This window comes from Amblyomma mixtum, chromosome 5, assembly GCF_055824585.1.
Source record: "Amblyomma mixtum isolate Tamu chromosome 5, ASM5582458v1, whole genome shotgun sequence".
Taxonomy (NCBI): Eukaryota; Metazoa; Arthropoda; class Arachnida; order Ixodida; family Ixodidae; genus Amblyomma; species Amblyomma mixtum.
The window spans coordinates 128,751,146-128,777,304 of NC_143016.1; the positions used below are offsets into that span (position 1 = coordinate 128,751,146).

At 50.4% G+C, this 26,159-nt stretch overlaps 1 protein-coding gene across 4 annotated transcripts in view; it reads left to right on the forward strand.

Annotated features, from left to right (window-relative positions):
* The window catches only part of Acsl (Acyl-CoA synthetase long-chain), a 46,786-nt gene extending 21,016 nt beyond the window's left edge, over nucleotides 1-25,770 (forward strand). Inside the window, exons 1-15 of one of the 4 annotated variants that reach the window (XM_089546004.1) lie at nucleotides 9,250-9,383; nucleotides 12,791-12,932; nucleotides 13,954-14,157; nucleotides 14,855-15,032; nucleotides 15,491-15,597; nucleotides 16,031-16,320; nucleotides 16,922-16,939; nucleotides 18,246-18,304; nucleotides 18,466-18,530; nucleotides 18,652-18,723; nucleotides 19,906-20,045; nucleotides 20,722-20,894; nucleotides 21,939-22,202; nucleotides 22,869-23,144; nucleotides 24,558-25,770. In XM_089546004.1, coding sequence (XP_089402130.1) covers nucleotides 12,798-12,932; nucleotides 13,954-14,157; nucleotides 14,855-15,032; nucleotides 15,491-15,597; nucleotides 16,031-16,320; nucleotides 16,922-16,939; nucleotides 18,246-18,304; nucleotides 18,466-18,530; nucleotides 18,652-18,723; nucleotides 19,906-20,045; nucleotides 20,722-20,894; nucleotides 21,939-22,202; nucleotides 22,869-23,144; nucleotides 24,558-24,736 — 2,160 coding nt within the window. In that variant the 5' untranslated portion in view covers nucleotides 9,250-9,383; nucleotides 12,791-12,797 and the 3' untranslated portion in view covers nucleotides 24,737-25,770. Of the gene's footprint in view, nucleotides 1-9,144; nucleotides 9,384-12,790; nucleotides 12,933-13,953; nucleotides 14,158-14,854; nucleotides 15,033-15,490; nucleotides 15,598-16,030; nucleotides 16,321-16,921; nucleotides 16,940-18,245; nucleotides 18,305-18,465; nucleotides 18,531-18,651; nucleotides 18,724-19,905; nucleotides 20,046-20,721; nucleotides 20,895-21,938; nucleotides 22,203-22,868; nucleotides 23,145-24,557 lie in introns of those variants that run through there. The other 3 variants (XM_089546003.1, XM_089546006.1, XM_089546005.1) reach the window with 3 other exon arrangements.
* The last annotated feature ends 389 nt before the right edge of the window (nucleotides 25,771-26,159 follow it).

Consider the following 26,159-nt stretch of genomic DNA (forward strand, 5'->3'; position numbering starts at 1 on the left):
TTTCGCGGTACCCTTCGAGTTCCTGATATCCTTGTTCGATTATACCTTCTCTGTTCCGCAGTCTCCTCTTAGCCCTTGCGGCTTAGCTGTCGGCGCTCATTATAGCCTGTCAGCGGTGACCAAAGCACCGCGCATGTCGGCCCTCGAGCTCTGCCGGCCGCCACTCTTGCTTATTGTGCATCGTTGGCAGTGTTCAGCCCTGTATACAGTCGACGGCGCCCCACTCCGAGCTGCCATGTTCGCAGTGAAAAACTAGATTAGTTTGTAATTACGCTCTGAGAGGCATTTCCGAAGCACCATGCGCATCCAGAACACTGCTCGCAAAAAGATTGCGCTCTTCACTCGTATTCTGGCGCATGCTGATAGTGTTCTTGGGCTCTGGCCACTTTGCATATTGCACACTCTGGCGGTTACTCTCCCCCGTTTGCCGAGGAGGTGGAGGAGGAGCCTTTGGCCCCGATCTATCTTTCCTCGTCGTCTTGAAGTGAGGCGGTGGCGCGTTTCTTTGCAGCCCTGTGCTTTCTCTCGCGTTATCGGCCCGTCTCCTCGACCCCGCGGGCGGACTTTGCGCCGTGTGGAGTGCTCTTCCAGGAGTCCGGTCCCTGTGCACGACGAGGCCGCGTGTCCGACGTCTCTCCTCTTTGCACCTACGCCGCCACACTCGACACGGCACGGGCCCGAGGGTGTGAAAACTGTCGCCCGCGTCTCCTGTTGGTGGGTGCAGTGCACATTGCATCAGCTGCAGAGTTGCCGGAGTTGATCTTATCTCCATCATGGCGACACTGCTTGCGCTGTCGCGTGGTGGTTACGGGCGCACAGCGAGCGTTCTTCAGTTTCTGGTTAAGGTTTCCTGTTGGGTCCAGAGAGAGAGAGAGAGAGAAACAACTTTATTGCCATAGATTGGCGGGATTTAGGGCAGGTGGGCTTGGTGTGGCCCCCAGGTGGGGGCGACTTCCTGGGCCCACGAAATGAGTGCCAGTTGGATGCTCTTGTCTGGCCTTCTGAGGAGTTGGTTCCATCCGTCTTCGGAGGGAGCTGGCAATAAGGCGTTTGTGAAACGGGCGGTTTGCGGAGTTGGGGTACATATACTTCGCTGCGCTGCATACAAGCACTGGGCGCGTGAGAATCGCGATACAAGCTCACACACGACAGTTAATTGTCTGCTTTTGTGTCTTTCTTCGGCGGTTGCGCAGGTTACAATATGCGTTGCTTGCAGCGACTTCCTTGCGCGTGCTTGAGCAGCAGTGAACTGCACGCGCAGTAATGACAATGCAGCGGCCGCCGCCACCTCGCGGCAAATAGACTTTTACGGGAACGCCTGCGAGCACCGGCCAGTATTCCATTTCGTGCCGAGGAAGACGAAGCGGTGTGGCGCCACCGCTGTCTTGCGAGCCGCGCGCTGCCGATCGAATCCGACTGCGGCTCTGCCGTGGCCCACCCGTCGGGCATTTCCCGGTGGTAGGAAGCGGAGGGGCGGTGGTCGCCGCCAGCCCGACGACGTCGTCCACGTCGTCGTCCCCGGCCGGGACGCCTCCGGCGACTCCCGCGAGGCCCGGCCCCGTCCACTGGGCCAGCGCCATGACCAACCCCTTCGCCTGGTGCGTCCGCGCCATGCTCACCTGCGTGGCGGCCGGATGCGTGGCCGCGGCGGCCAGGCTCGCCAAGCGGTGCGTGATCCGCTATAGCTCCGCTGCTGCTGCTTTTCAGGCATATATATACCTCTGCGCATTCAGCAACGCGCCTTGCCAGTTCCGCTCCGTTCACAGCGGCATCTCGAGAGCCGGCGAATCATCCTGGCAGATGTCTGGCTCAGCACGCGTTCTTTGCAAGGGCTCGCGAAAGTGTTCGCATCACTCACGTGCAGGGTGCCGTGAGTGGGTTCTGTGTTTTACACCTAAAGACGTGCGAACATCCCGCCCACTCTCGTGACCCTCTGCCGTGTACGTCTTTGCCGCTCCGAGCGTTGCTTTGTGCGGCGTGTGCAGAACTATCCTTAACGCTTCGGCTGCTTTCTGCAGCTCCTCATCGGCACTCAACGGCCGACTCGAGAGCACTGTTCATTATAAACACAAAGATGTAAAATAACTTTTTTTCTTGTCCAAAAATAATTGTCCTCTAGCGCTAGAGGAGAGCTCAATCCATTTTTACTCCCATATAGGCTTGTTCGTGTTGGAGAGTGTAGCAGCGTCTCTCTTCTCAGGGCCGCGATCTGCCCGCCGCTTGCGCCGTCCGTCGCCGCTGATGTGGATACGTTCGAAACGTACTCTGCATGTTAACTGCGTGCGCACGGGACGTTTTGCTTGCAAAGCGCGGCAAGCGTGGCGGCGTCGTGTGTCGTCGCCCTCCTTTCGGCGACCTCATCTGTGTCGTGCCGTGCGGTCACGCCCTCGGGACCTGGCGGTGGCGTGATCCGCACTGAAAAGGGAAAGAAGCGCCACAAAAAAAAAAAAAAAAGAAAACTTAGCGGAGAGCGTAGCAGCGTCTTCGGTATACTCGGCTCGGCGCTGTACAGAGCCTCCATTTCCTGGGCGCAGAAAACGTGTGACGGTGCTGGACTGTATGTATACCGTATGGTGTACACAGACGCGCTGCAGGTATGCGGGGGTACTGCAGGTATACTTTTGCAGTGCACTTCGGCGTGCGGGGTGCTACGACATATTGGTATTTTACGGTTGTACGTTGTATACTATATCCCGTGCCGGCTCGGCCCATGAATAGTTCTTCGCGCTCGAAGCGCTGCAATCATACCTGTCTGTTCCGCTTGTTTGTTGTTATCGCTTTGTACTGTGAGCCCTTCTCTGCACATGGTGTGGTGGGGGCGAATGAGTCGTCTTCGGGCCGAGTAGTAGACAAAAGACCCTTTATTAGGCGAGGACAGCAGTGTGTGCGTGTGCGTGTGTGTGTGTGTGTGTGTGTGTGTGTGTCTGTGTGTGTGTGTGTGTGTGTGTGTGTGTGTGTGTGTGTGTGTGTGTGTGTGTGTGTGTGTGTACGCGCTTTACTCACATGACACTTATATGCAGATTACACAGTACACTTCTACAAATACAAGTCTATCCACTGAACTGAAAGAGCAATTAGGACACGTATACAACAGCTTTCATCCGAATGAGCGGCGTCCACAGCGGCTGATAGAATCGCACTCCGCTTTCTTATCACGCCTTAACTTCCACCCAGTTTGTAGCGGCTTCGCTTCGTTAAGGAACCGCCATGGGTGTTGGAGGACGCAGATCGCTGCTGTTTTGCATTTTTCCATTGGGGGACGTCGATTGAAACGGGGACTCTGGGATGTGACGCCTTGGGCCACTCCCGAGTGGCTGTTTACTCCGCGATCGCCAGCGGCATCAACAGGCGCGGATGACCGTGGCGGCCACTGTGTGCCCTTGAGTGGGCCAGCCTTGACACGCGGCGTCTGCAGAGAATCGGGCCTGCGCGAACCACGTGCACAGGAAAGGCCCGCGTTCTGCCTCTCTCGGGGAAGGTTTCTGTGAAAGGAAGCCTAACTGTTTTGCTCCGTGCAAGCAGTGCGAATCTCAGTCCAGTTAATCGAGGATTTTACTCACCGGCACCAAAAGTCATTTTGGGCTATGCTTTATGTATGGCTGCTTTTTATGCGCATCACCTCTTGAAGGTGACAGGAAGGATTATTAGCGGAAAGAGTTCAGTTTTGGTTTGGTTAATGGGGCTTAACATTCCAAAGCGACTCAGGCTATGAGGGACGCCTTCCACTACGGCGTGCCTCATAGCCTGAGTCGCTTTGGGACGTTAAACCCTCAGAAACCAAACCAAACCTGAACTCCTTGCGCTAATAACTGTGGTGACCACCAAATAAAGCTAGTCCGCCGTCCGCTACAAGATTGTGCTGGTACATTGAGGAGAAAGACAGCTTTGCTTGTATTTCAACACACATGTCGCTTGCACGCTAGCTTGAAATTCCTGAACTGTCGTATTTCACCTGATAACGGAATTCCAATCTGGAATGGATGATGTCAGGGGATAAAAGCTGGACATATTTTAGTCGTATGTGCCGGCAAATTCGTTCATCTTTTAATGAGCCATCCCAGATACATTCTGCCCCGTTGTTAGCGTTCCCGACAGGCTGTGGGTGGAGTGCTCGGGGTTTCACTTCTGAAACTCCGTTCTTCGTGACTGCTCCTCGCAGTTATGGTGCACCGTTATTTCGTGCTGCCTTGGCATTTGTGCTCATGTTCGCTCATTAAGAAAGGCAATTCAAAGAAACGAATCGAATGCGATCATTTTTGGCGGAATAGTCGTTGGCCTTGGCCTTGTGGCACTCTCGCACTAACCGAGGACTGAAAAGGAATCGCATCGTTTTGGGAACCACTCGGTCCCTTCTTCAGGGGCCCGACTAAAAAAGTGAGGTCTGCTGCGATTTAGTCACCCCTGATCGAAGACCGGGGTGGTCGTTCCTTTTCACCCATTAGTTGGTGCCAATCCTTCTAAAGAAATTAATGGTTTTGATACAACTGGGTCATTTGATTCGATGTCATCAATGATTCCGATGCAGGTAATGGTGTCTTGAACTGTCTATGTAACTTCCATTTCAGCAGCAGTAGCAGTAATAACTGTGAAGATTATTGTGTGGAATGACGAAACTACGCACGTTCTGGGGCGCTAAAAGTGGATTCGCGTTTGCTTTCGACGTATAGCTTGGGCGGCTCAGCCGACTGTGGCGCAACTATCTCCCCCATTCTTTTCTAGGCCTCGCGCGGGCGACATTCCATCTCGAATGACCAGCGTCGCAAGCACCGGCGCACTTTCTGGCGTAATCTATATTGCGCCCGTATGTACTCACGTGCCTGTTGTCTCCCGGCTATTTCGCCGCCGCAAGGTTGCTCGCGTTCCAGCCACGCCTGTGCCAACAAATTCCCGCGTACCACGCGACATTAAACAGCCCCACGTGCTTCTTGGAGATCTCTTTGCAACCTGAAAGCATGTGCGCGTGTTCAGAGCGGTTCCCGAGTGCGGTTGTGGTGCGCCGAGCTATTATATCACTGACAGGTTGAGCAGCGGAGCAGCACAGTGTCAATTTAAAAGAAAAAAAAAATACGGCAGCGACTGTTCTGCTCGTTTGATACCATTAACAGTGAGTACAAAGCTTTCCTGTAGTTGGCAGGCCATTCCATGCCCGATTGTAGTCGCAATGTGCGAGTCGCGGCTTGATGCGCCCCTTGCCGTCGATGCTTTAGGCGGTAAGCTAGAACTGTCTCTTCCATTGTTGGAAATCAAGAATTCGATCGCGCGCGGACATTTAATAGTTACTAGCATCAATCTTCACTACGCCTAGCGGACGTCGTTTCCATCACCTCCGGCGCTGACGTAGTCGTCGCCGTGCTTAGTCGTAAAACCCGCCCATAACTTCGATCTGCTTGTGGAAAATCCTCTAGTCCGCAGTCGTGTTCCTCTTTCCGATGCTGCGTGCGCTCTCCCGAAGCCCGCGGGGTGTACTACGTGGATCGGACCACTATGCGGAAATGTGGGTCGCGACGCCCTTGACACCCGCCGTATTTGCAATGAGAGCCGGCTTACGGGAGCACGGCGGCGGCTTCTCTCGCCCTCCTCCTGCCGGCGGAGAGGAGGGACCCCGTGAGGATTCTATGAATAGGCTCAATCGGCGAGCGTAGATTTGGAGCCGTACTCGGGCGCGCAATCGCCTCGCACTCGGCCCACTTTCCAAACGTTTGGCTTCGCCGCGCATTTGGCTGAACGAACGTTGTGGACGCCGTCGTCAGTGGTTTAACTTCCTCCCCTTCCTACGCGCCGCTGATGAACGATGCGGCCGTGTCGAACTCGCTCTCGGCTGTCTCTTGCTGAGACGATGGCTCTGGCTGATTCGAAAATAGCGCTGTGCGCGAAATATGAGCCGCTTTCCACGCCGCACCGTGCCTTTTCACAATGCTACTTTGCGCGTCTGTCACTTCGTCCCAATGATGGAACAGTCACTGTCATCGTCATCACTCCAAATTTCGCGCGTTGCGTCCCGCTGCGTCGATTTTGTTCGCTTTTGGGTGGCCAGGAACGATTTGCTACTCGTACTATTTGCCCACTCGTGATTTGAAAGGGAGTTGGTCGGCAGCCGTGCGACTGCTCTCAAAACGAAGCGCGCGTCCCTTTGAACTGTGGCCCGTATGCCGCGCGCGCGCCCCTTTCGATGACACGCGACGTGGCGCTTGCCGAGCATGGCGGAGGAGAATGTGTCGCTGCTCCGTTAGAGCGTGCTCTGCGCGCTGTGCGCGCCTTTTCTGCTTCAGTCGCTGCTCAGTGCCGGCTGCTGTTGTTGTTCGCCCAATCGTCGGCGCGTGTCTCTGCAGCGCACGTGGCTGTAGCGCCAGGCGTGTAGTAGCCTCGGAATTCACGGAAGCTTCCGCGCGTGCTGTTTTGATTGCGCTTTCTTCGTCCTCGACTCGTTGTAGCGAAGCGTGGCAAAGCCGCTGCGATGGGTTTAGCGTAACGCGCGTCGTCGTGCTGTGGTCTTGCTTTTCGAGCGCTATTGTGAAGCTCTGAAACGAACTTCAATAAAACATGGTGCGGGGCTAGTTGGTAATTCATACTTGGTGGGAAGACAGCGCAGAAAACAACCACAGGGGAGGACAAGACACAAAAGAAACGACCCGTAGAGGGCGATTCTTTTCTTTTTTTTTTTTTTGACATACGCAGCTATTTTGGACTTTCTTGCACTTGTTACACGTCACCGTGCTGCGTCCCAAGAAGTAGTAGGCGGCAGGGCGCCGCCGGTCTGGTCGCCTTTTCGCGACTGTCTTACTTAAGCGAAGCGCTATAACGGAGGGTATACTATCGACGGCAAAAGTTAGCGGGACGCGATTTCTTGGAAAAACGCTAATTGTAGCTTCACCTCGATACCCAGCCACTTGATTTTGTTACCAGAGTAAGGAGCATGTTGGCCCCCCAGTACCTTCACACATTTCAGAGTTAGCTTGCGTGACTACGTCCGAATTCATTTTCTTCCGCATGCCCGCGTCCCGTAAACTTTTGCTGATGTTTTGAGGTTATATCGGTCCGGCCTGTTCAAGAGCAGTCCAGACAGAGCGCGCATGTCAGTCGCCCGGGTGTCCCGTGGGAACGCGGAATGCCCCCGAGTCGTTCCCCGGCTTCCCCTGTCCGCGGTTGTTGGCCGAGCCAGTGCCTCGAGAGGCGGCCTTGAACGGTCTTCGGCCGACAGCGAAACCATTGTCCCGTTCCTATATTCTCGATGATGCGTATAGGTGGTGAGGTTGTAGTATTCACGGCAGCAGCTGCAGGCTTTTCTTCCACGTGTGCCGGCGGAACCGGCGTGTTGCGCGCCTTGAAAATAAAGCCCCGCACTAAGCGCATTGTTCTTATCTTGTTCGCCGTGTGGACGCCGCGCATCTGGTGTGCGGAGACAATGGGCCTTCGCGCACCTGTGAGTGCGCGCAAGATGAAGCGAGGACAGATGGAGGGGGGAGTGCGAAGACGACAGTGACACGTCGTCACTTTCCCTCCGCAGAGTGTGCAGACCGATCTCGGGCCACTTGTACGAATTATAGGGGGAAAACTGTCTGGCCGCCTTTTTCCTGCGGAAATGCTATCCGTCTTCCGTTAAGAGCCCGGCGGCGGAGACGCGGAAAATGGGGGCGAGAAAAGTGTAGTGCGAGGTGACTCATCGTGGCGTTCTGGACTCGTTTCACTTTTTCCCTGTCGAGAACTTGGCCCGTGTATTAGCGACGGCATATTGCGTGGTACGAGACGGAGGTCCTTGCTTATTAGTTAGCGGCTCGTTTCGCGTCAGGCATAGCGTACGTGCGTGTTTCAGCTGAATAAGGTATTTCCTGCGCCAAAGCGCCCGGTTGTACCAATAGCCAGGCGCGTTATGCCCCCGTTAACCCGCGGCCGTCTGGTCGCGAGCATCACTCGGCAGTTTCGTCACAGGGTGTCTTCGTGGCATGTTTCAGGTGTCCGCCCGACGTGCGGGCTTCGGAAACGCGCAGCTACGTCGTATTCCCGTTACTTTCTGTGATCCTTCGCCTCTCCTGTCCAGTGGCCGCCTTTTCTGCGTTCCCGAGTCTTGTTCTGTTGCAGTGGTAGTATTACTGTTCAGCTCATCATCCGCTGGAATGCGTGCCGTGGACACAAGGTGCTATTGTTAGCAGCGGTGATCTGCGAGCCGCGCGGCTTCGGCACGCCGCGGTTACAATCTATCGGGTGTCGGTGCGGAACAACGCTGGGCTCGATGCGGCGATTGCTTAATGCTGCTGAGGGTTTGATCCGTTGCTTCATCTCTCTCTCTCGTCTCCCCATCAACGCTTTGTCTCGCCGCTTGTCTGCGATGAAAAGCTGCCTTTTAGCGCCGGTCATGGCGTGACGGGCAATTTGGCTTGAAGGAGTATTATTGGCTTTTTTTTTAGTCCTATTTCGACCGCTCATCGACGTGTCGTCTCGATCGTGATCGGTCGCCTGCCTGATTATAGTCCGGCGCCTAGCTGGCAGCGTCACCGCATTTCCCCTTACGCATACCAGGTCCACCATGCGAGGGACTTTCCATTTTGTGATGATGATGATGATGGGCTTGTGGAAAGATTTCGTCTCTCGTTCGCTTCGCGTGCACTTGGCTCTCGCCAGAGTTTACGTAGGAAATTCTGTACTCCTTGCCCGGGCTGCCCTGCTGCAACCTGTTGCCCGCGGCGGTGCTGCTGGTGGTGGTGGTCGCGTGGCTGTTTACCAGCCAGCGCACGTATCCACGTCGGGCTGGCGTCGTCTGCGCGGCCGCAATTATTCCGCTGTCGTCACGCCTACTCTCGTTTGACGTCATCGACGTCGCGCGTTTTCTTCTCCTCTCACTTTTCTCTCTAGCGCAGCCTTTCCCCCTCTCTCTCTCTCTCCCCCGCCAACCTGTCGTCTGCTCCATGCGCCGCCGCGAACTTGGCTCGCGCGCGCGCGCACCGTTTCTGCTGTGCTATCTATCCTGTGCCAGTGCTTGCGCACGCTACAAAGCGCGCCGCACACGAGCGCAGGTTGCGAAATCGCTCACCTGACGTTCGGCGCGCTGGTTTTCTGATCGGTGGCGTGTTCCTCTGGAACGGCGACTAGGGAGGGAGATTTATTATACGCGCGTCACATCGAATTCACTCCAATCGGCGCCAACTCTTTCTCCGATTCAAGTTCGCGCTCCCCCTCCTCCCTCGCCCGGTGACGGCGGAGGGAGTGCTTGGCGCGCGGGCTTTTCCTGCGTGTATCTTCGGCCAGGACGGCTATTTTTACGACGGTTTCCACCGCGGCGCGTGCATCTTTTTCCCCCGGATCGTTCTTAAGAGCAAGCTCGCGTGGCATATAGTGGAGCCGGTGTTTGCGCGCCCATTTCGTAGCATTGACGGACGCAGTGTGTACAGGTCAGTGGTTTCCGTTCGGCGCCCCTGCCGTTGCTTATTTTTGTTTACGCTCGCGTATACCAAGCTCTGCCGAGGCGCTTCAAGGACGGCCGAAGCCTGTGCTGCGGCGGTGTTTCTCCCCACTGTTGTTCCGGTGGTTCGTTTCGATCTTGAGGCACTTTTCGCGGTTTGGTCGAGTTGCGGTGACCACGATTAGGCGCCTGGCTCTTCTCCGTCTCATTCCCCTCTTGAACCCCGTCCTTCGGTACCGCGTAGACTGACGACGCTGCGGTCGAATTTCGATGGAGGCGAAATTCTAGAGGTCCGTGAGCTGTGCGATGTCAGTGCGCGTCAAAGAACCCCGGTGGACGAAATTTCCGGAGCCCTTCACTACGGCGTCTCTCATAGCCTGAGTCGCTTTGGGACGTTAAACCCCAATAAACCGAACCGGACGTATGTGGGACGCAGGTTACCAAGCGCTGGTCGTCTCATCCGGCGGGCTACGATAATTGAAATTAAAAAAGCGCTGGCCCTATTTGTGTTTGGCTCTCAGCAACTCATGGAAAGGCGGTGATAGCTCCCAAAGTCGATCCGCGCTGTCCGGTGACCACCTTGCCGCGCCTGGAAGCTTTTTCGCTCTCTGTTACAGAAACTCCCGCCGCGAAACTCGCGACGTTTTTCAGTGGCGTAAGTACGGTTAACGCACGTGGTTGCCTTGCAAGAGGCACTAATGCGCATTCGCGCTAGGCCTTGAATTATCGAGTTTGCCTTCGTTACTTTTATTTTTTTGCCCTGCTAATGACCGCAGCAAGCAGGTTCAGGTTTAGTGAACGGAGCGGTTTCACTTTGTTTCGCCAGATACAGTATGTCGTGAACGGTGGAATAGAGTAACACGTAGTTTCGTTTTCTGTTTTCTTTCCTCCGGCGCTCTATCTGCGTTGCAGTGCTGTTAACGGCTCCCGGGATTCGACACCGCTAGGATTTTCCAAGGATTCCCGCGAGGCCCTTCTCGCGCCTTACGCTCTGGGTTTTTTGTTCATTTATTATTTGGGGTTATCCCGGTCGGCCTCCCCCCAAGTCACTGATACCATCGACGCCGGTGACGGTTCGAAGCCGCTGCGTTTAGATATTATTTCGCTGGCGCTATTCTTAGCTGCCGCCCTGTGTCGTTTCGACTTCGCTTCAGACCTGTGCCGGTGCGTGTCGTTCTAGCCGGTTATCGTCAGTAACGGCTGCTTTGCTGGTACCGGTACCTGTGCATCATTTCTGGTAAGGTTTAAAATCCTACACTTCGGTAATGAGTGAAAGCCTCGTCGTACGGGGCCGGTGTCGGGAACACGAGGCGACCGGTCATGTCACGCTGAACTATCGCAGTCTGAAGCGGAGGGGGCGAGAGCACCTCGCGTTGAGGCTGCAGGCAGGTTATTTTCGGCGAGATCGTGATCTCCTCTGCTTATAACAGATCAGATCTTCGATGGCGTTCTGCGCCGAAGTTCGTCCTTTGTTTCAAGGAGACGCGTGTTTACATTTATTTCTTTCGTCGGTATACCGATGTTGCGGATTGTACATGCGTACTCGGCGCGAGAGCACATGCCCGATCGATGGCCTCGCCGATTCTTCGTTGTTGGGCCCCCGAGATTTGCCGAACCCGAGTCGGGTGCAGCTAGGGGATCTCGATTGCCGTGTTTCGATTGAGCGGAAAGGTGGTGTGGCGCTTTTGACGTAATTTCTGACGCCACGCACTCGGTGCGCGGTGAAAGAGGGACATTTTTTTTTTCTTTCCATATATCTGCTGCGATTTTGTGACCTAACTTGGTCCCACTCATGTGCGTGCGTGACTGAAATAGTGCGTAGCAGCGCCTCGTCTTCATTCTTGGCCGTAGCCTCTCGAGGAGGACCGATTACGGCCACTGATGAGCCTTGGACGCTTGCTGTCCCTGCTAAGTCATGTAATCGAAGCGAAGATTTCACTCACGCGAAGCTGCCCTTGGTGATGTTTGTCTCTGGACTGTTATCTTTATGCCTCAAGTAGGGACCCTCTTCAGCCTGGCACTAGTTCAAGATGTGTTGCATAATGATAGCGTGCTTCAGTGCTTGAAGGGTATTGTGTACAGTCAGGCAGCGTAGGCCAGGTATGCTTGCCTTGAAGCATGTTTACTCGCTAAATGCACTGCTAAATTCCACCTCCCCCTTTACTTAGCATGTGCACCATTTGGTTCGCTGCAGTGCACCTCTGCAGCTCCCTTTTGGTTCATAATTGGCTGCATTTGTGCTTCCAGTTCGTAAATCTCGGCACATTGAGTAAACCTCTCCTACTGTCCTCCTGAAATGTTGCATTGTTATGTGCATGTATATTTTAAACGGATGGCATTTCCTGTGCCCTTGTTATGCAGCATTATGTACACTGTGTTGAATTTTGTCTTCAGTATTGGCTTCATGTGCACTAACCTACTATGCGCTCAGATATCGTGCATGTTTGAGTTAAAAGTGCAAACCCTATCCTAAGTGCGACATTGCTTTGCAACGTTTTATGAACACAACTGAGAAAGCTGTGATGTGAAGTGCAGTGTTTGCTGCCGGCTGTTGTATTTTATTCGGACAGCCTCTTAATGATGGCTTTCATCCAGTGTCAAATTCAGCTAGTAACCGTAACCATAAGTGCTGCTGCAAAGGCTTTTCTGGGCTTGTGCATAGAGCAAATGGGACGTGCAGGCCTTCACTGCACCGCTGTGGCATCTCTTCCTTGAGCCTGTTGTTGTGGCGCAACATGAGATGCGTCCTGTCAGTTGCCATCAGTCACTGACTGGCTGCCAAGTTGCTTGTGTCTTGTGCCAGACCACTTGTCAGTGTGTCGTGCAAAACACCCTCTCGTCATTCACTCTCCAGAACATCTCTCCTGTGCTAGTCCTTCACACTGCCTTCTTTGCTAATTCTTTGAATCCACCCCAGTCTAATCTTAGTCGTATACTATGCCTGCCATATGAGCTTCACTCACTGATAAACGGGATCCTGTGTTCGCTGTTTCCATTTGTGGAGCAGTCTGTCTGCTAGAAGGGACCGCAGCAATCTTATCTTGCTCCTCAGTGTTATGTTTTTGCTTTAGCACGTGTCCCCCTTTTACTTTCCACTGTGCTTCCCAGTCCCTAATCTCCCTCCTTAGACCGTTGGATCTTGAGTGCTGTTCCGTTCCAAACATGTGTCCAAATTTTAGCAGGACCTGATAGAAGGCACAACTTGAGCAGAGTGGTGTGACACTACTGCCTCGTTGTATGTGTGCATATGGTGTTTTTTGGGCTTATCTTCCAAGTGATAAAAAAGTGGCGCGGCTTCTTAACTCCCGATCCACAAATGCTGCACTGGCTTTCGTGGCAGGGCAGTCCTTGGGGTACAGTCTGACTGAGCGTGCACATCGGTTCTGTCTCTCGCAGCTTGAACATGTCTAACCTGGGACTGGATTTGGCCCTGGGCCTCATAAAGGTCCTGGTGTCTGCGTACGACGTTGTCACACTCCCAGTCTACTTCGTGTGCCAGAGGCCGTGGGACTACTGGAGGAAAAAGAAGCTGACCTTTGTGAGTATAGAGCTAGTGTACTGCGTGCTTGCGGAAGTCATTTGTGTGTCTGGTACCAGCAACATTCTTCTGCCGGACATTGTAGCATATCGTGCTTGGGCCACTGATCATGGCAGTGCTGCATAGAATCTGATGTTTTCTGGTTATGTAACAAAGTTGAATACATTATTGAGGTAATTCCTGCGAAGCACATGTGAGAATTTATGCAAAAAATGTGGACAGGATAGAGGTGCCTGTCTTCTTTACTCTATGTAATTTTTAAAATATTTGCTTTAATTCTGCATCTGCATAAAATTCACTGGTCAAAATGAACACACCGCTGCTTGAGGTTTCACCTGTAAGAGGAATAGTACTGTAGCGGTTGCATTGGCAGATGTTACTTCAAGTAAAAAAAAAGCTAGTTTTAGCAGCTGAGTGAATTCACTTTTATCTTGGCACGTGAATCCTGCATGGTCCAGATGCACCATTGCTGCTAGAATTATTAAAAGTTATGCTATATCTATTTTGTGAACATATACTAGTCTTTCTAATTTTGTAGCCAGCTAGTGAAACATTTTTTTTAAGTGCTGTTAGCAGCAATAGCCTTATTGGCTTAACTGCAGAAATAGCCCCACAATCTGCAAAGGTCCCTCCTCCCCAAAATCATTTCATCAAGCAGACCCCAAACAGCACTTCCTGTTACTTGTTCCCTTGGTTGTCTCTTGCTGACATCACATCTCAGCAGTACATCATGGTGTTGCATGGCTTTTATGATCTGCGATGCTGCTATATGTCATAGGTGACATCTAAAAAGTATTCAGCAATGGCTTTCATAGTTTGTGCGTGGTTGTTTCTCGATGTCTGCCACTTATTTGTCTCGGTGAAGCTTCCGCATCCTGGCAAGCTTGGCCCTTGGGCGAGGACTTCTGTTTTTGCCTATGTGTGTCTCCTCTGAGTTATCGTACTGCTCTGGACATTCCTCTGGCTGGATGAGCTTATCAAGCTGCTGCCTGAGCCTCACCTTGGCCTCCCCTGTGTGCAGGCCAAGTGTGCGATCGAGGGGGACCCCAGTGCGCCCTATGTGCGCACCTACAGCAATGGGCTGGACAGCCTCAACGGAGTGCGCACCATGGACGAGCTTGCACGCAAGGCCATCCACACATTTGGCGACCGACCCTGCTTTGGCACTCGAGAGGTGCTGGGCGAGAGTGAAGAGAAGCAGGCTGACGGGAAGGTCTTCAAGAAGGTACGGGTTCTCGCACCCCTGTGACTACTATATTACTTTTCTTTAGTCTATCCTTGCTGCTCAAAACAGGCTTCCAGCCCTTGCAAATGGATTGCAAAGCTTGCAGTTGTCCATGCCTGGCGTTTGTGCAGTGTTTCGCTCTGTGCATGGCATTCATCACTTTAGTTGTGCTCAGTGCAGCGTTTGGGCCCTTGCTAAATTTGATGGGTATGCCATTGGGCAGCAACAAAACATGATAGATTACCCTGAGCACAAAACCATATAAGAGCTCTTTCCTGACAAAAGCAGATTTCGAGAATGCAAAATTTGTTTGTGGGAAAAACTCATTGTCCCCCCCTGTTATTTTTTTTTTTTTTTAAGAAACCTGAAGTAGTGCATGGTGCAATGACCCTCTCACCTTTCTAGAGTTGTTATACATTTACCTCTGGGTTTCGGTAAACACAAGTTAAAATGCAATGTTGACTCCCACTTGCGAACTGGAGTCAAAGCTGGGAAGGTGTTGCTTTCCTGTTCGTCATTTGCCTACTACAGCGCACCCTGCAGCCAGGTTTTTTGTTGTCATTGCGGATGCTCTTTGAAGCCCTGGGTACTTATACAGCCTCGGGCATCTCTGAGCAGTTTTGATGCGAAACTCTTGAGCATGCTCTTATGTGGCAGTTCCATAATTTTGGCTGCCTTTTTGCTACTCTGCCTGCAGCTTGTGTTGGGCGACTACAAGTGGCTGACCTACAACGAGGCAGATGAGAAGATTGACCTGATTGGACGTGGTCTGATGGCGCTTGGTGTGCGCCCCCGCCAGAATGTAGTCATCCTGGCCGAGACGCGCATTGAGTGGATGCTGGCTGCCCAGGCCTGTCTGCGCATCAACATCCCAGGTTGGTTGATGCCACTCTGGCCCTCTGTCTCACCATTTTTGCAGCTGTAAATGCAATGGTGCCAGTTATGGATGATATTCAGGTCACTAGTGGTGATGACGTAGCAAGCTTTAGAGGCCTTCAGCACTTGTTTTTCTCAGCAACTGCTAGAGTTGCATTCATAAGTATCGGTGACGTTTCATCGTGGCTTCCTTTTTCGTGCCGCTGTTCTCAAAGAACATGGAGCTATACCTTCCAAATGGGATGCCCATTCACCTAGCCTAGAGTTCGGGTAGTGATATTGTTTTATCTTGCCCATCCTACAGTTAAGACTTTGACTGACTGTCTGACTGCGGCAAGGCCATATGTTATACTTTTATCAAGCTTATGCTCGTTAACATGGCTACTCTCATTCCATTTCCTTGCATTCCTTGAATTGAATTGTTTAATATTCACTGTTCATGATGCTTTTTTTCCAGTGGTCACCCTTTATGCAACTCTTGGAGAAGATGGTATCATCCATGGCATCAACGAGACAGAGGCCACACATCTCATCACGTCCCATGATCTCATGCCCAGGATTGCAGTAAGTATCCTTTCATCATTCTTGCATTAGTTCTTATCCTGAGGCATTGAAGTGGCAATGCAGTTAAAAGGGTGCTGCTAATGAGTAGTATGCATGCACTAATAGGACTTGCTGCTCTGTGTGAGGCTTGAAATGCATTGTGCCATCACGCACAATACTGTAAAAAGAAAAAATACTGCCTTCATCTAGCATGAGCTTATAGCTGGTATTTTGTACGTAACGGGAGAAAACAGGGTCATACTTTGTGTCAAAACTTCTCTGGCAGATTTTCACTTAAAAGGGTTCAAGGTTTCATAGTCAAGCCAGTGGTGTGCAAATAGGGGCACATGGGAACGCTCGTATAGTTACATAGGATCACACTGTTGCTGAGCTACCCTTTGCAAACCATCATGATTGAGCTTCTGTGCCCTGCTTATCTCATCTTTGTTTTCAGAAAATTATCCACAAGATCCCATCGCTGACGCACGTAATCTACATGGAGAACCCGGTGGCCAAGGCTCCACCCGTGGCACCCGAGGGCCTGCGCATGATCCCTTTCTCCAAGCTGGAAGAGACAGGCCGCACGGCCGACACTGAGCTGCGGGGAGAGACCCCCACCACAGACGACATTGCTATCATCATGTACACCAGTGGGTCGACAGGCGTCCCCAAGGGAGTCATGATCACCCATGGCAACATCGTCACCACTGCTCGGGGCTTCAGCATCATCTGCAAGGATGTCGGGTAAGGTGCCATCCATCTTAACTGGTGCACGTAATTCAGATTATAGTTGTCCTTGCAAGAGATTCAGTGTCCCGTTGTGACAGTGCTGGTAGCCCACCATCCTCACTAGCTTTGGGCGGTGGAATGCACGTTGGGGCAGTAATGTAATCCCTGTTGCAGTGTGTCAGCACCAGCAGAATGTGTTCAGCTGCTGTTGATATGGAGTGTGCAGCACTGCCCCAACCTGTGTCACTCTCAGACTCAATTTTGTCTCCATGAAGCTAACAGATCTTGTGCTTGCAATTATTTGACTGACCATAACATTGGGATTTATGCTGCTACACCAAATAGCATGCCTTACTTCACTCTGACAAAAAAAAAAATTGTAAAAGCTTTTTATTATACTTTCCTCTGTGCTGACTCTTTGGGCTCTGATTGCACGCTGGTTTGTTAGGAGTAAGGCCCACGATAAGTATCTCGAGAGCTGTACAAGGCAGGTATTATGTCATGCACAAAATTTAGGAAAGCAAGGAAGTGGCAAAATGTAGCAATTTAACTGCTCTGCTGTGTCACCTAAGCTATTCTTCTTTTTTTTTTCCTTTGTGGCTTTCAAATGGAACAGCACGGAAGAGATATCTAGGTATTGTTGTTTTATGATTTTTTTTCCACCTGCACAGCGTGTGTGATCTGTTGCATAGAAAAAGCCTGTCGCTGTGCACTGTAACACGCTTTGCTACTGGTCATTTCGATCTAACGGTGTTCCCAGTCATTGCCCCGCTGAGTGTGTTGTTTTGGATCCTGTCCCGCCATCAAAGCCCTTCAGTGAAAACATGTTGCCGTTTCACTCCATGATGCTTGCGAATCTCTTGGCTTGCACCTTGGCGAACATGTGCTCCTTCTTGCCTTGATTGTCCTTTTTTTCAGCTGTGTTGTTACCAGTTGACAGCATCCTGAAGCCTTGCATTTTTAATGGCCAATTTTGCATTTTTTTTTTTCCTTTACAGCTTGGCCCTGTAAGCTTGTCCTTTCAGTGCTTATCCTATCCTTTTCTGCACGCATGGGCATGTCTTGTGTGACGATTCTGCATGTGACATTTTTTGCTGTTCAATATTCATATTTTTTAATGTGCGTTGAAGGGGCAGTAAAGCAGGTTTAGGACTTAATGGTGTAAAGAAGGTCTTATTAGACCTTATAATACATTATTGGACCATTCAGCTATACTTCAAAATTTTAATTTGTTTATAATGAATGCATCTGTGCAGAAAACCTCACGAAATTCTCCTGGTAACTTACACGAGCTTCTTTGATGGCATAATAGATTGCAAGTTGACCTTGTACCTCTGCCTTTTGCTGTTACGTATGCTATCATGGGCCAAATCGAGCCAAGCAAGTATATTGTCGCACTAGAGACCACCCAAAATCTGCACCTTCAAGGGTTTAATGTCTCAAATAACGTTGCCATTTAAGTCGCAGTGTCTGGAAACACCAGTTGCCTTATCTTATCTTTCTCTTCTGTGTCCCTTCAGCATGCAGAGAGTATGCATTGCATTGCTGTCACATAAAGCCATTAGCATATTTTGTGTTTTCACGCTTCTGGTGGTGTCCCAGTCGCTTCAAAAGCGAAATGGTACACAGTCCCGTGAACTGAGGGCGCTGCAATGTGGCCTGCTTGAACTTCAGGGCCATAGCAGACGTGTATGCGACTGTGCCGTTTAAATGTTTAGCACCCAGAAACTGTGTGCCCTTGACAAGGCTGGTGCACCCTCATTTCAGAACTGTGTCCGACTCGCTTTTAAGGCCACTCGTAGCATGTTCGTGTGCAAGCACTTGGGAGGGTCGTTGCGTGTGCGCCGTGTGGTACAAGCAGCTTTCCTCGTTGCCACAGCTTTCCCCCTCTGTGCTTTCTGAAAGCCTGACGTTTGCCCCCCCTTTCCTTTCCTCCACAGTGAGGCTGATTCATACATTGCATATCTACCCCTTGCACACGTCCTGGAGTTGGCAGCTGGTGAGTCTCTAATTATATCTCTTGAAATAAGTCAAGTTCAGGAGCTTTTTGTTTGTCAAGCTGTGCTGTTTTTTTCAATGTGGTGATTTCCTAGACCGCTTGATTTGAAAACGTTGCGCTACAGTTCTAAACTCTTTTTTTTTTTTTTTCTCTCTCTGCAGAGTGCCTGTCATTTGCCTTGGGAGCTAGGATCGGCTATGCCTCGCCCCTGACACTAACGGACAAGGTGTGTAAAGAGGCCTGGGCATTTTGCTTGTTGCATGCACCTGCGTCAATTCAAGCCCCAGGCAGTGTCTGTGCTCGGTCAGCATATTCATTGTTTCTCGTCCCACCCCTTTTTTTTGCAGTCTACCGGTATCCAGAAAGGCTGCAAAGGAGATGCAGCTCTGCTCAAGCCTACCATCATGGTGTCTGTGCCAGTGAGTTTTGGCTTTTTTTTTCTTTCTTGTTTTCGTGAAACGAGGGTCTCGTTCTTATTTTTAGTGGGCTATTTACCAGCTTAGTAGCTGCTACGCAAGAGATCCACAGTTCACAAAGCTTTTAGTGTTTTTAATAATGCTCCTGTTACAACCTTGCAACGCTAGTGATATGATGGGGGCGCCAATTTGTGCCGAAGTAGTGCGACTGCATGTGTCATTATAGCGCAAAACTTCACCTTGTTTGGAAATTTCTTCCGACACCCTCATCATGGCTGCTAATCTAAAAGCTCCCCTTAAAGGTGCACTGAAGATGAACCTGAACTTGTCTTTTTGCAGCGGGAACTCAATCTACACGTTCCGAGCATTCTTAGAAACTTCGATTTATTGCCCTGTGTGGCCAATTTCCGCAATTGAATCAAATTAACGCCTGGCTCCCGCCTTTCTTTTTAATTCTCCCTCGTACGGTGGGCGGAGTCGACCAACGCGGGGAGTGCCTTTCACCTAGTCCCGTGGCGGCTTGCCGCTCTGCCATCGGCGGAGTAATACGTAGTAGTCCGTAGAAGCAAATAGTCCGCACATATTTTTATTTCTGCGGGCTTATTTTGCGGTTATATTATCTGCAAATGAAACTATTTATTCACGGAAACCTAAACAAAATGAAGCGAAAGCAAAGCCTCCACCCGTGTTGGTAGACTCCGCCCACCGTACGAGGCAGAATTAAAAAAAAAAGGAAGGAGCCGGGCGTTAATTCGATTTAATCAGGGAAATCGGCCACACAGGGCAATAAGTCGCAGTTTCTAAGAGTGCTCAGAACGTGTAGATCGAGTTCCTGCGGCAAAAAGACGAGTTCAGATTCCTCTTCAGTGCACCTTTAAGAGAGCTCTCCCTATGAATACAGAGGTGGCAAAAGACTGGTGCCACTTTTCTTTCTTAAACAAGTTACCAGTCTAGTGTAGTTGTGGCATTTTCATGCCATGTAACGTGACACATCCTGTGCCTGCAATGCCGTACTGGTTCAGCTTTTATTAACAAAGCCCATAACCTAGGCTTGCAAAGATTCAAATTTCAAGCAGAGGCTTGTGCTGCGAGTAGAGGGCATCTGTTAGAAGTGCATATATTGCTGTTGAGGCTTTGGTGGACCTTTGCTGAAGGCTGTGCTCCTCTGTCTCTCTGCGCGTGCAGCTCATCCTGGATCGGATTCGCAAGAGCATCACAGAAGTGGCTGCTGCAAGGGGGCCTTTCTTCAAGCGCTTCTTTGAATATCTCATTTCATACAAGGCCTTCTGGCTTCGCCTGGGCTTCAACACGCCGCTGCTCAACAGGTGAGGCAACACTCCTGCTTAGTCGCGGCTTCGTGGTTTTTACTGATGTTTGGTGCAAGTTAAAGAAGTGACATGATGTGTACAAGTCGACACATTAAAAGGGCCAGTTTCTACAAGAAATTCCAGTGGCTGTTTTGGGGTCCAGGTTTCTTGAAAGAGTGAAAGTAGCTAATCTCTCGGTAAGACCTGAGCATTATCACAAGCTTCATGCAGGAAAACCTTAGGTATCTGCATGCTGTTTTGGCTTTTCTTTTTAAAAAAGTGAGCTCCGCAGTAGAGTGCAGGTCATCGGCATTCACTTGGCAGTGTTGATATAGCTGGCAGTTAAGAAGCATATTGGCATCCTGGGTAGCAGTTTTAAAATGGTGAATTGCAGATTTTTGTGAATTGCAGATTTTTTTGGGTCCATTTTTTATTACTCTAAGCTCCTTAAAAGTTGCTGTGTTGCTACATTTTCCTGGGTTGGGGATGTGATGGTAAGCACTGAAGGAGTACTCTTCTTTGCCAAGGTGGTCTGCAGGAATTAAGTGAACTCTAATTTCCACGACCACCAAATTTCAGCCTGGTGTGGCTGCCCAGCCCAAATTGTACTCTTACATTTTTCTTCAATAAATGTTGCCATCCTCAACTTGCTTCTTTTCCTTTTTTTCTTCTTCCTTGTGTGTCTGGGGGGCAGGCTGGTGTTCAACAAGATGCGGGCCCTCCTCGGCAGCCAGCTGAAGGTGATCGCCACCGGTTCAGCGCCACTCTCAGCTGACACACACGAGTTCATCCAGGCCTGCCTCGACTGCTACGTGGTGCAGGGCTACGGGCTGACCGAGACGGCTGCCGGCGCCACCATCATGGACTGTGAGTGGCTGTGCCTCCCTTGCGTGTGTGCATGTTGCATCTCGTGTCCACAGCTAAATACCGTGCATACTTGTGTAAGTGTCGCACCCCAAACTCCCGAACTTGGCAGCTGGTAATTTAAAAAGTCGACCAAAAGAATTTCTGTATGCACAAATTTGCTGCCCGCGTGGTACGTTCCACTGGTAGGTAATAGACGATAACTGCCTGAGACACTCGGTACAACCCCAGACTCGTCCCGCGCGCCAGACCCCGGAATCTCCTGGAACTGCAAACCACGGTGCCTCAGTGCAGCTCTAACCTGCCTTGTGCACTCAGTGTTGGCACCAAAAAGGACAAAATGTTATGCTGCGCAAAAGCTAATGGGGTGCACCCACACTAGGGGAGCATTTCCTTTTAGGGACACACTGCCCGCTAGGCTTGGCCACTGGCTGAATGTGTGTCGTAGTAGCATGCCATTCTCCTGATGTGTTGCTGGGTGTAGCATGCTTGCATTGAAACCGCAGCGAAAGTGCTTTGAATCCAGTCGCACCTTATCATGAGAGGCTAACCTTGTTACTGGTTTGCCATTGGGCAATGACTTCACATGAAAATGAATGCATAATTTATTTCCATAGGCTTTAGAAAAACAGGGAAGTGCACTGAAAAGCAGGCATGGCAAAAGCCACTTTATATACTGATGGCCGCGAGTCGCGCCCATGGAGCGCCACACTGAAACCTTGGTCAAGGCGTCGTTAGTGCCAGTTGATCGCAATATCTTCAGGGGATCTCAGTAACTTAGAATGGCATGACGTGTGGAAGTGAACTGATTTAGCGGCGTGTTTTACTTTGGGCGGTTAGCGGAGGTGCGTCTAATCATCTATGCGTTCAATTCGTTAATGTATTTGAAGGGTTCATCAGGGCTGCGCTAATTAATCATAAAAATGCATGTCAGTATAAAAGGGGGGATGCTACTGAGTTAGGTTTGCAAGAGTGACTTTTTTTTGTTTATTTGCACGAAGCACTGCAGCACTGTTCTGAAAGGGGAATCTCTTTTTTCACTTTCAGTGGATGACATGAGCTTTGGCCGTGTGGGAGCACCTCTGGTGGGTTGCTACATCAAGCTGGTGGACTGGGACGAGGCCAACTACCACGTGACGGACAAGCCGTACCCCCGCGGTGAGATCCTGGTTGGGGGCCCCTGCATCACCAAGGGCTACTACAAGAATGAGGCACTCACCAATGAGTGCTACAGGCAAGAGGACGGCATCCGCTGGTTCTACACGGGTGACATTGGCGAGATGTACCCGGATGGAACGGTCAAAATTATCGGTGAGAGTCTTCTCTGCTGCAATAGTAATGCTGTGCAGTTTCGCTACAAAGCTACCGGGTTCAATCCCGGCCGCGGCGGCAGAATTTCGATGGAGGCGAAATTCTAAAGGCCTGTGTACTGTGCGATGTCAGTGCACGTTAAAGAGCCCTAGGTAGTCGAAATTTACGGAGCCCTTCACTATGGTGTCCCTCATAGCCCGAGGACGTTAAACCCCAATAAACCCATAAACCAACCAATTTTACTTTTTTTTTTGTCTTTCAAATTTTTGAACAAAAGAAGCTGGAGCAAGGCTGTGGTTGAAATATGGTAGCTAGGCCTCTTTCTGAGGCTGGATTATGGTTCCACATGCTCCCTCTGTGCCCTTCAGATGCCTAGTATCTTCCTTTTCGCAAGCTGTGTATATTAATGTTATCCAAAAAATGGCCACTTGTAGGCACAGTTAGCAAAATCGTGGTACAACAAGGATATAGCGTATAAGATAAAACCATGTTGAAGTTCTTCTAAAACCAAGAGTTTAGCTATGCCTGTTTATCCTATGGCACAGACAGGATTGTGGTGTAAAGCGGAGAGACTTTCATCAAACGGATTTTGCTTTCCTGAAGCACTAATGGTGAAACTTTCTTGTTCCCTCCCCCAACCCCGCCCTCTACTGTTTCCATCCAAAGATCGCAAGAAGGACCTGGTGAAACTCCAGTTTGGCGAGTACATCTCTTTGGGCAAGGTGGAGACTGAGCTGAAGACGTGCCCGCTCATTGACAACCTGTGTGTGTATGGCAACTCGTTCCACACGTACCTCGTGGCACTCGTGGCACCAAACTCCAAGCAGCTGCAGCTGCTGGCCGACAAGCTGGGCAGGGGTCACCTGACCTTCGACCAGCTCTGCAACGACCCTGTTGTGGTGGAGGCGGCAGCAGAGGCCATCATCTCTCACGCCCGCAAAGGTAGGCACCACACTTCATTTGCTGCACTTAGGCACCCCACATCTGAGGACGAGTTGAGTTTCTCAATACAGTGGAACCTCAATTATACATCCCCCGGTCATGCGACGACCCGCATTTTACGACGAATTTGTGCGGTCCCGGCAAAACCCCCATAGGGGGTCAGTTTAGATTTTTCGAATTTAAGCACCCCCTCTCACTTTGGGCATCGCGATCGTGAAAAAAAGGGGGTGCTTAGAATCGAGTAAATACGGTAGGCACACTTTAGCCAGTCGATAACCGGGGCGCCTTAATCTTTCCGCCTAGCAAGAAAACCGCATGAGCCGCTGCTCCGCTGGCTGCTCCGCTGCTCACGGCAGCCTCAACGGCCATTTTATCTTGTTTGTTGAAGACTAGCACTCTGCCGGCAAAAATGTGCTGCATTTCTGTTCCGAAAAAAAAAAAAGTTAAAAAATATCGCGCTTGATTTTCGATTATACAACACCCGGATTATACGACGGTTTCGCGCAGTCCCCTGAACGTCGTATAATCGAGGTTCCACTGTATTGCCTAGAGGGCAAAGTGACACCACCGACTATGCAAGAGCACTTCATCCCCCTTGGGAATGCTGGGAAGAAGAGGTTTTGTATTTGGTTTGGTTAATGCTTGGCTGAAAACCAGTAGATGCACCGCAATGCTCTCTATGCGCATATAAGATTTTCAGTAGTGCGTTTCCTACTTCAATAAATTTGACGCAAGAGAAAGTACGGTGTTAGGCCGGCATGGGAAATTTCACACCATTTCTTCAAGGTTTGCCTCGTGAAGTCTTGTTAACGGCTGAAACCGTTTTATGCCCAACAGTAGCCAAGCGAAATGCGAAGCCTAGTCTTCCAGACATTCCTGCACTTCTCCAAAGTGGATGAAGTGTACTGCCACCAACCTTCTCTCTAGGTATAATGTTTGGAAATCATGACATTGTCTCTCTTAATTATGATCGTACTCGTGGGAGCTTGAGTGAAGAAGAGTGCATTTGTAGGAACAGGAACATGCAGTGCTACAGGGTGAACTTTGCACGACTTGGACAATGCCACAAAACAGGTTTCTCGAAGCACCATTGGTAGTTTGCTGACCATGTATTTACTTCAGATCCTTTGTTTCAGTTGGAGACTGATTGGGTGGCAGTGTTTTCTTCAGGACGAACAATTTTTTAGTGCATGAAAAGTCTGCTTAAGTGCAGTAGTACTAATTGCAAGCATACTTTAGCTGTCAGCGGCACGTGTATAACATTGGAACATTGGCTGTAGATATGCCACAACATTTAAAACCCGCAAGTCAGTGACAGTTTGATAGTATTCCTGGGAGGGTCTGTTGCATTCTGTGACTGGAGTGTCTGCATGGCAGCAGCAGCTTCATTCTGTCTCGTTGTTCTTTCGACAGCCAACCTGCAAAAGATGGAGATTCCAACGAAAGTGAAGCTGTGCCGCGAGGACTGGCAACCAGACACGGGCCTTGTCACAGCTGCCTACAAGATCCGCAGGAAGAAGATCCAACAATTCTACCAGAATGACATCGACGAGCTTTACGACACCTCGCTGCGGGCGTCCAAGTCCTCGTGAAGAACGGGTGCATACTGCAACGTGGGCACCACCACCACCATCAACCACCACGAGCAGCAGCAGTGCATTGCCAAGCACAAGCAACCACCGCCAGCAGCTGTTGTTTCGACTTGCATACGCACATGGGCTGCACGCACACACCACCCACGCGAGCGTTTCGGACTCTGTGAACACACGCGTGTGTAAATAGGACAGTCTGTACAAAGAACGACGGGAAAGATGCTTCTCTCCCCTTTCCTCCTCCTCCTCCCCTTGTTCCCGTGCAAGTGCAGCAAGCAAAGGAACTGTGATAACCGTTTGCATGGCAACATTGGAAACTGTGGGGGAGAGGGAAAAGACACCAAGCGCACACGGTCTTTTTTTTTTCTTTTTTTTTTTTCTTGTGCAGTGGCCAGTGCCGCTCTAGGCTGTTCTGAGGGGAGAAAACTGCTGGAACAGTGTTGCATATACACTTCCCCCTCCTTTTTTTTTTTTTTTTCTACCTCTGGTACGCACACTTTTCCCTTTATTTTAGAGTTGCGAGTCTTGTGTTCAGTTTTTGGAGGGGACTCTTGCATCCTTTGTTAATTTATTATACGCATGTAATAAAAAAACAAGGATGATTTTTGCATTTCCTGCAGAAGCAGTGTTCCCTGGTGAATGATGAGATTGGGGAAGTTTTTACCTAAAGGCTCAGAGGCCAATTTTTGTTAGTTTTTTTTCTTTTCTGTTTATCGCAACTACTGTTCTCACATTGTTCCTTGTATATAGCAAAAGCAGGTTTACTGCTCTATTTATGGCATTCTCTTATATAATACACTGTTGGCTAGTTCAGAGAACGGGGGACCATGTTGCGTGTTATTTGTGTGCTTATCCACTTTTATTCCTGGGGGCCTCTCTCTCTCTCTCACTGTTCTTAGTCTCTTAATTGTTCTTTCCTCTCTCAGAATGTGTTTGCTTGTCGTGACTTTTTAAAATTGCTCCGACTAATATTGTTGTGCCTTTATTTCCAACACCCCCAGCGAAAACAATAAATCTACAAGTGTTGGACAGCGGTTTCACCCCTCTATTTTCTGTGTGCATTGTCGTGGTGCACGAGGTGTGCGGCTGACCTTGGTGAAACAAGGCAAGCTTTCCTGTAATGTACACCATCTCTCAGCATGTGTGCGGCAAAGCGGGAGCTACAAGTGCAAGTTGATTTCTTCCAGCCGTGCATGGTTGACTTAGTGCACAAAAAAATTCCAACAATTACGATTCCCCCTAATGCGAAACTTCAGCGCAGCTTTGTTGGTGTCTCGCTTTGTAGGCTCATTGCTTTACTTTGCTGGGTTGTCTTCACATCTGGCGACAATATTAGTTTGAATGCACAGCATGCGAGAATGTTAAGTAGTTCGATGGCAGTATTAGAAGTCTAAGTGCAATGAAAAACGATCATGTGAAGAGA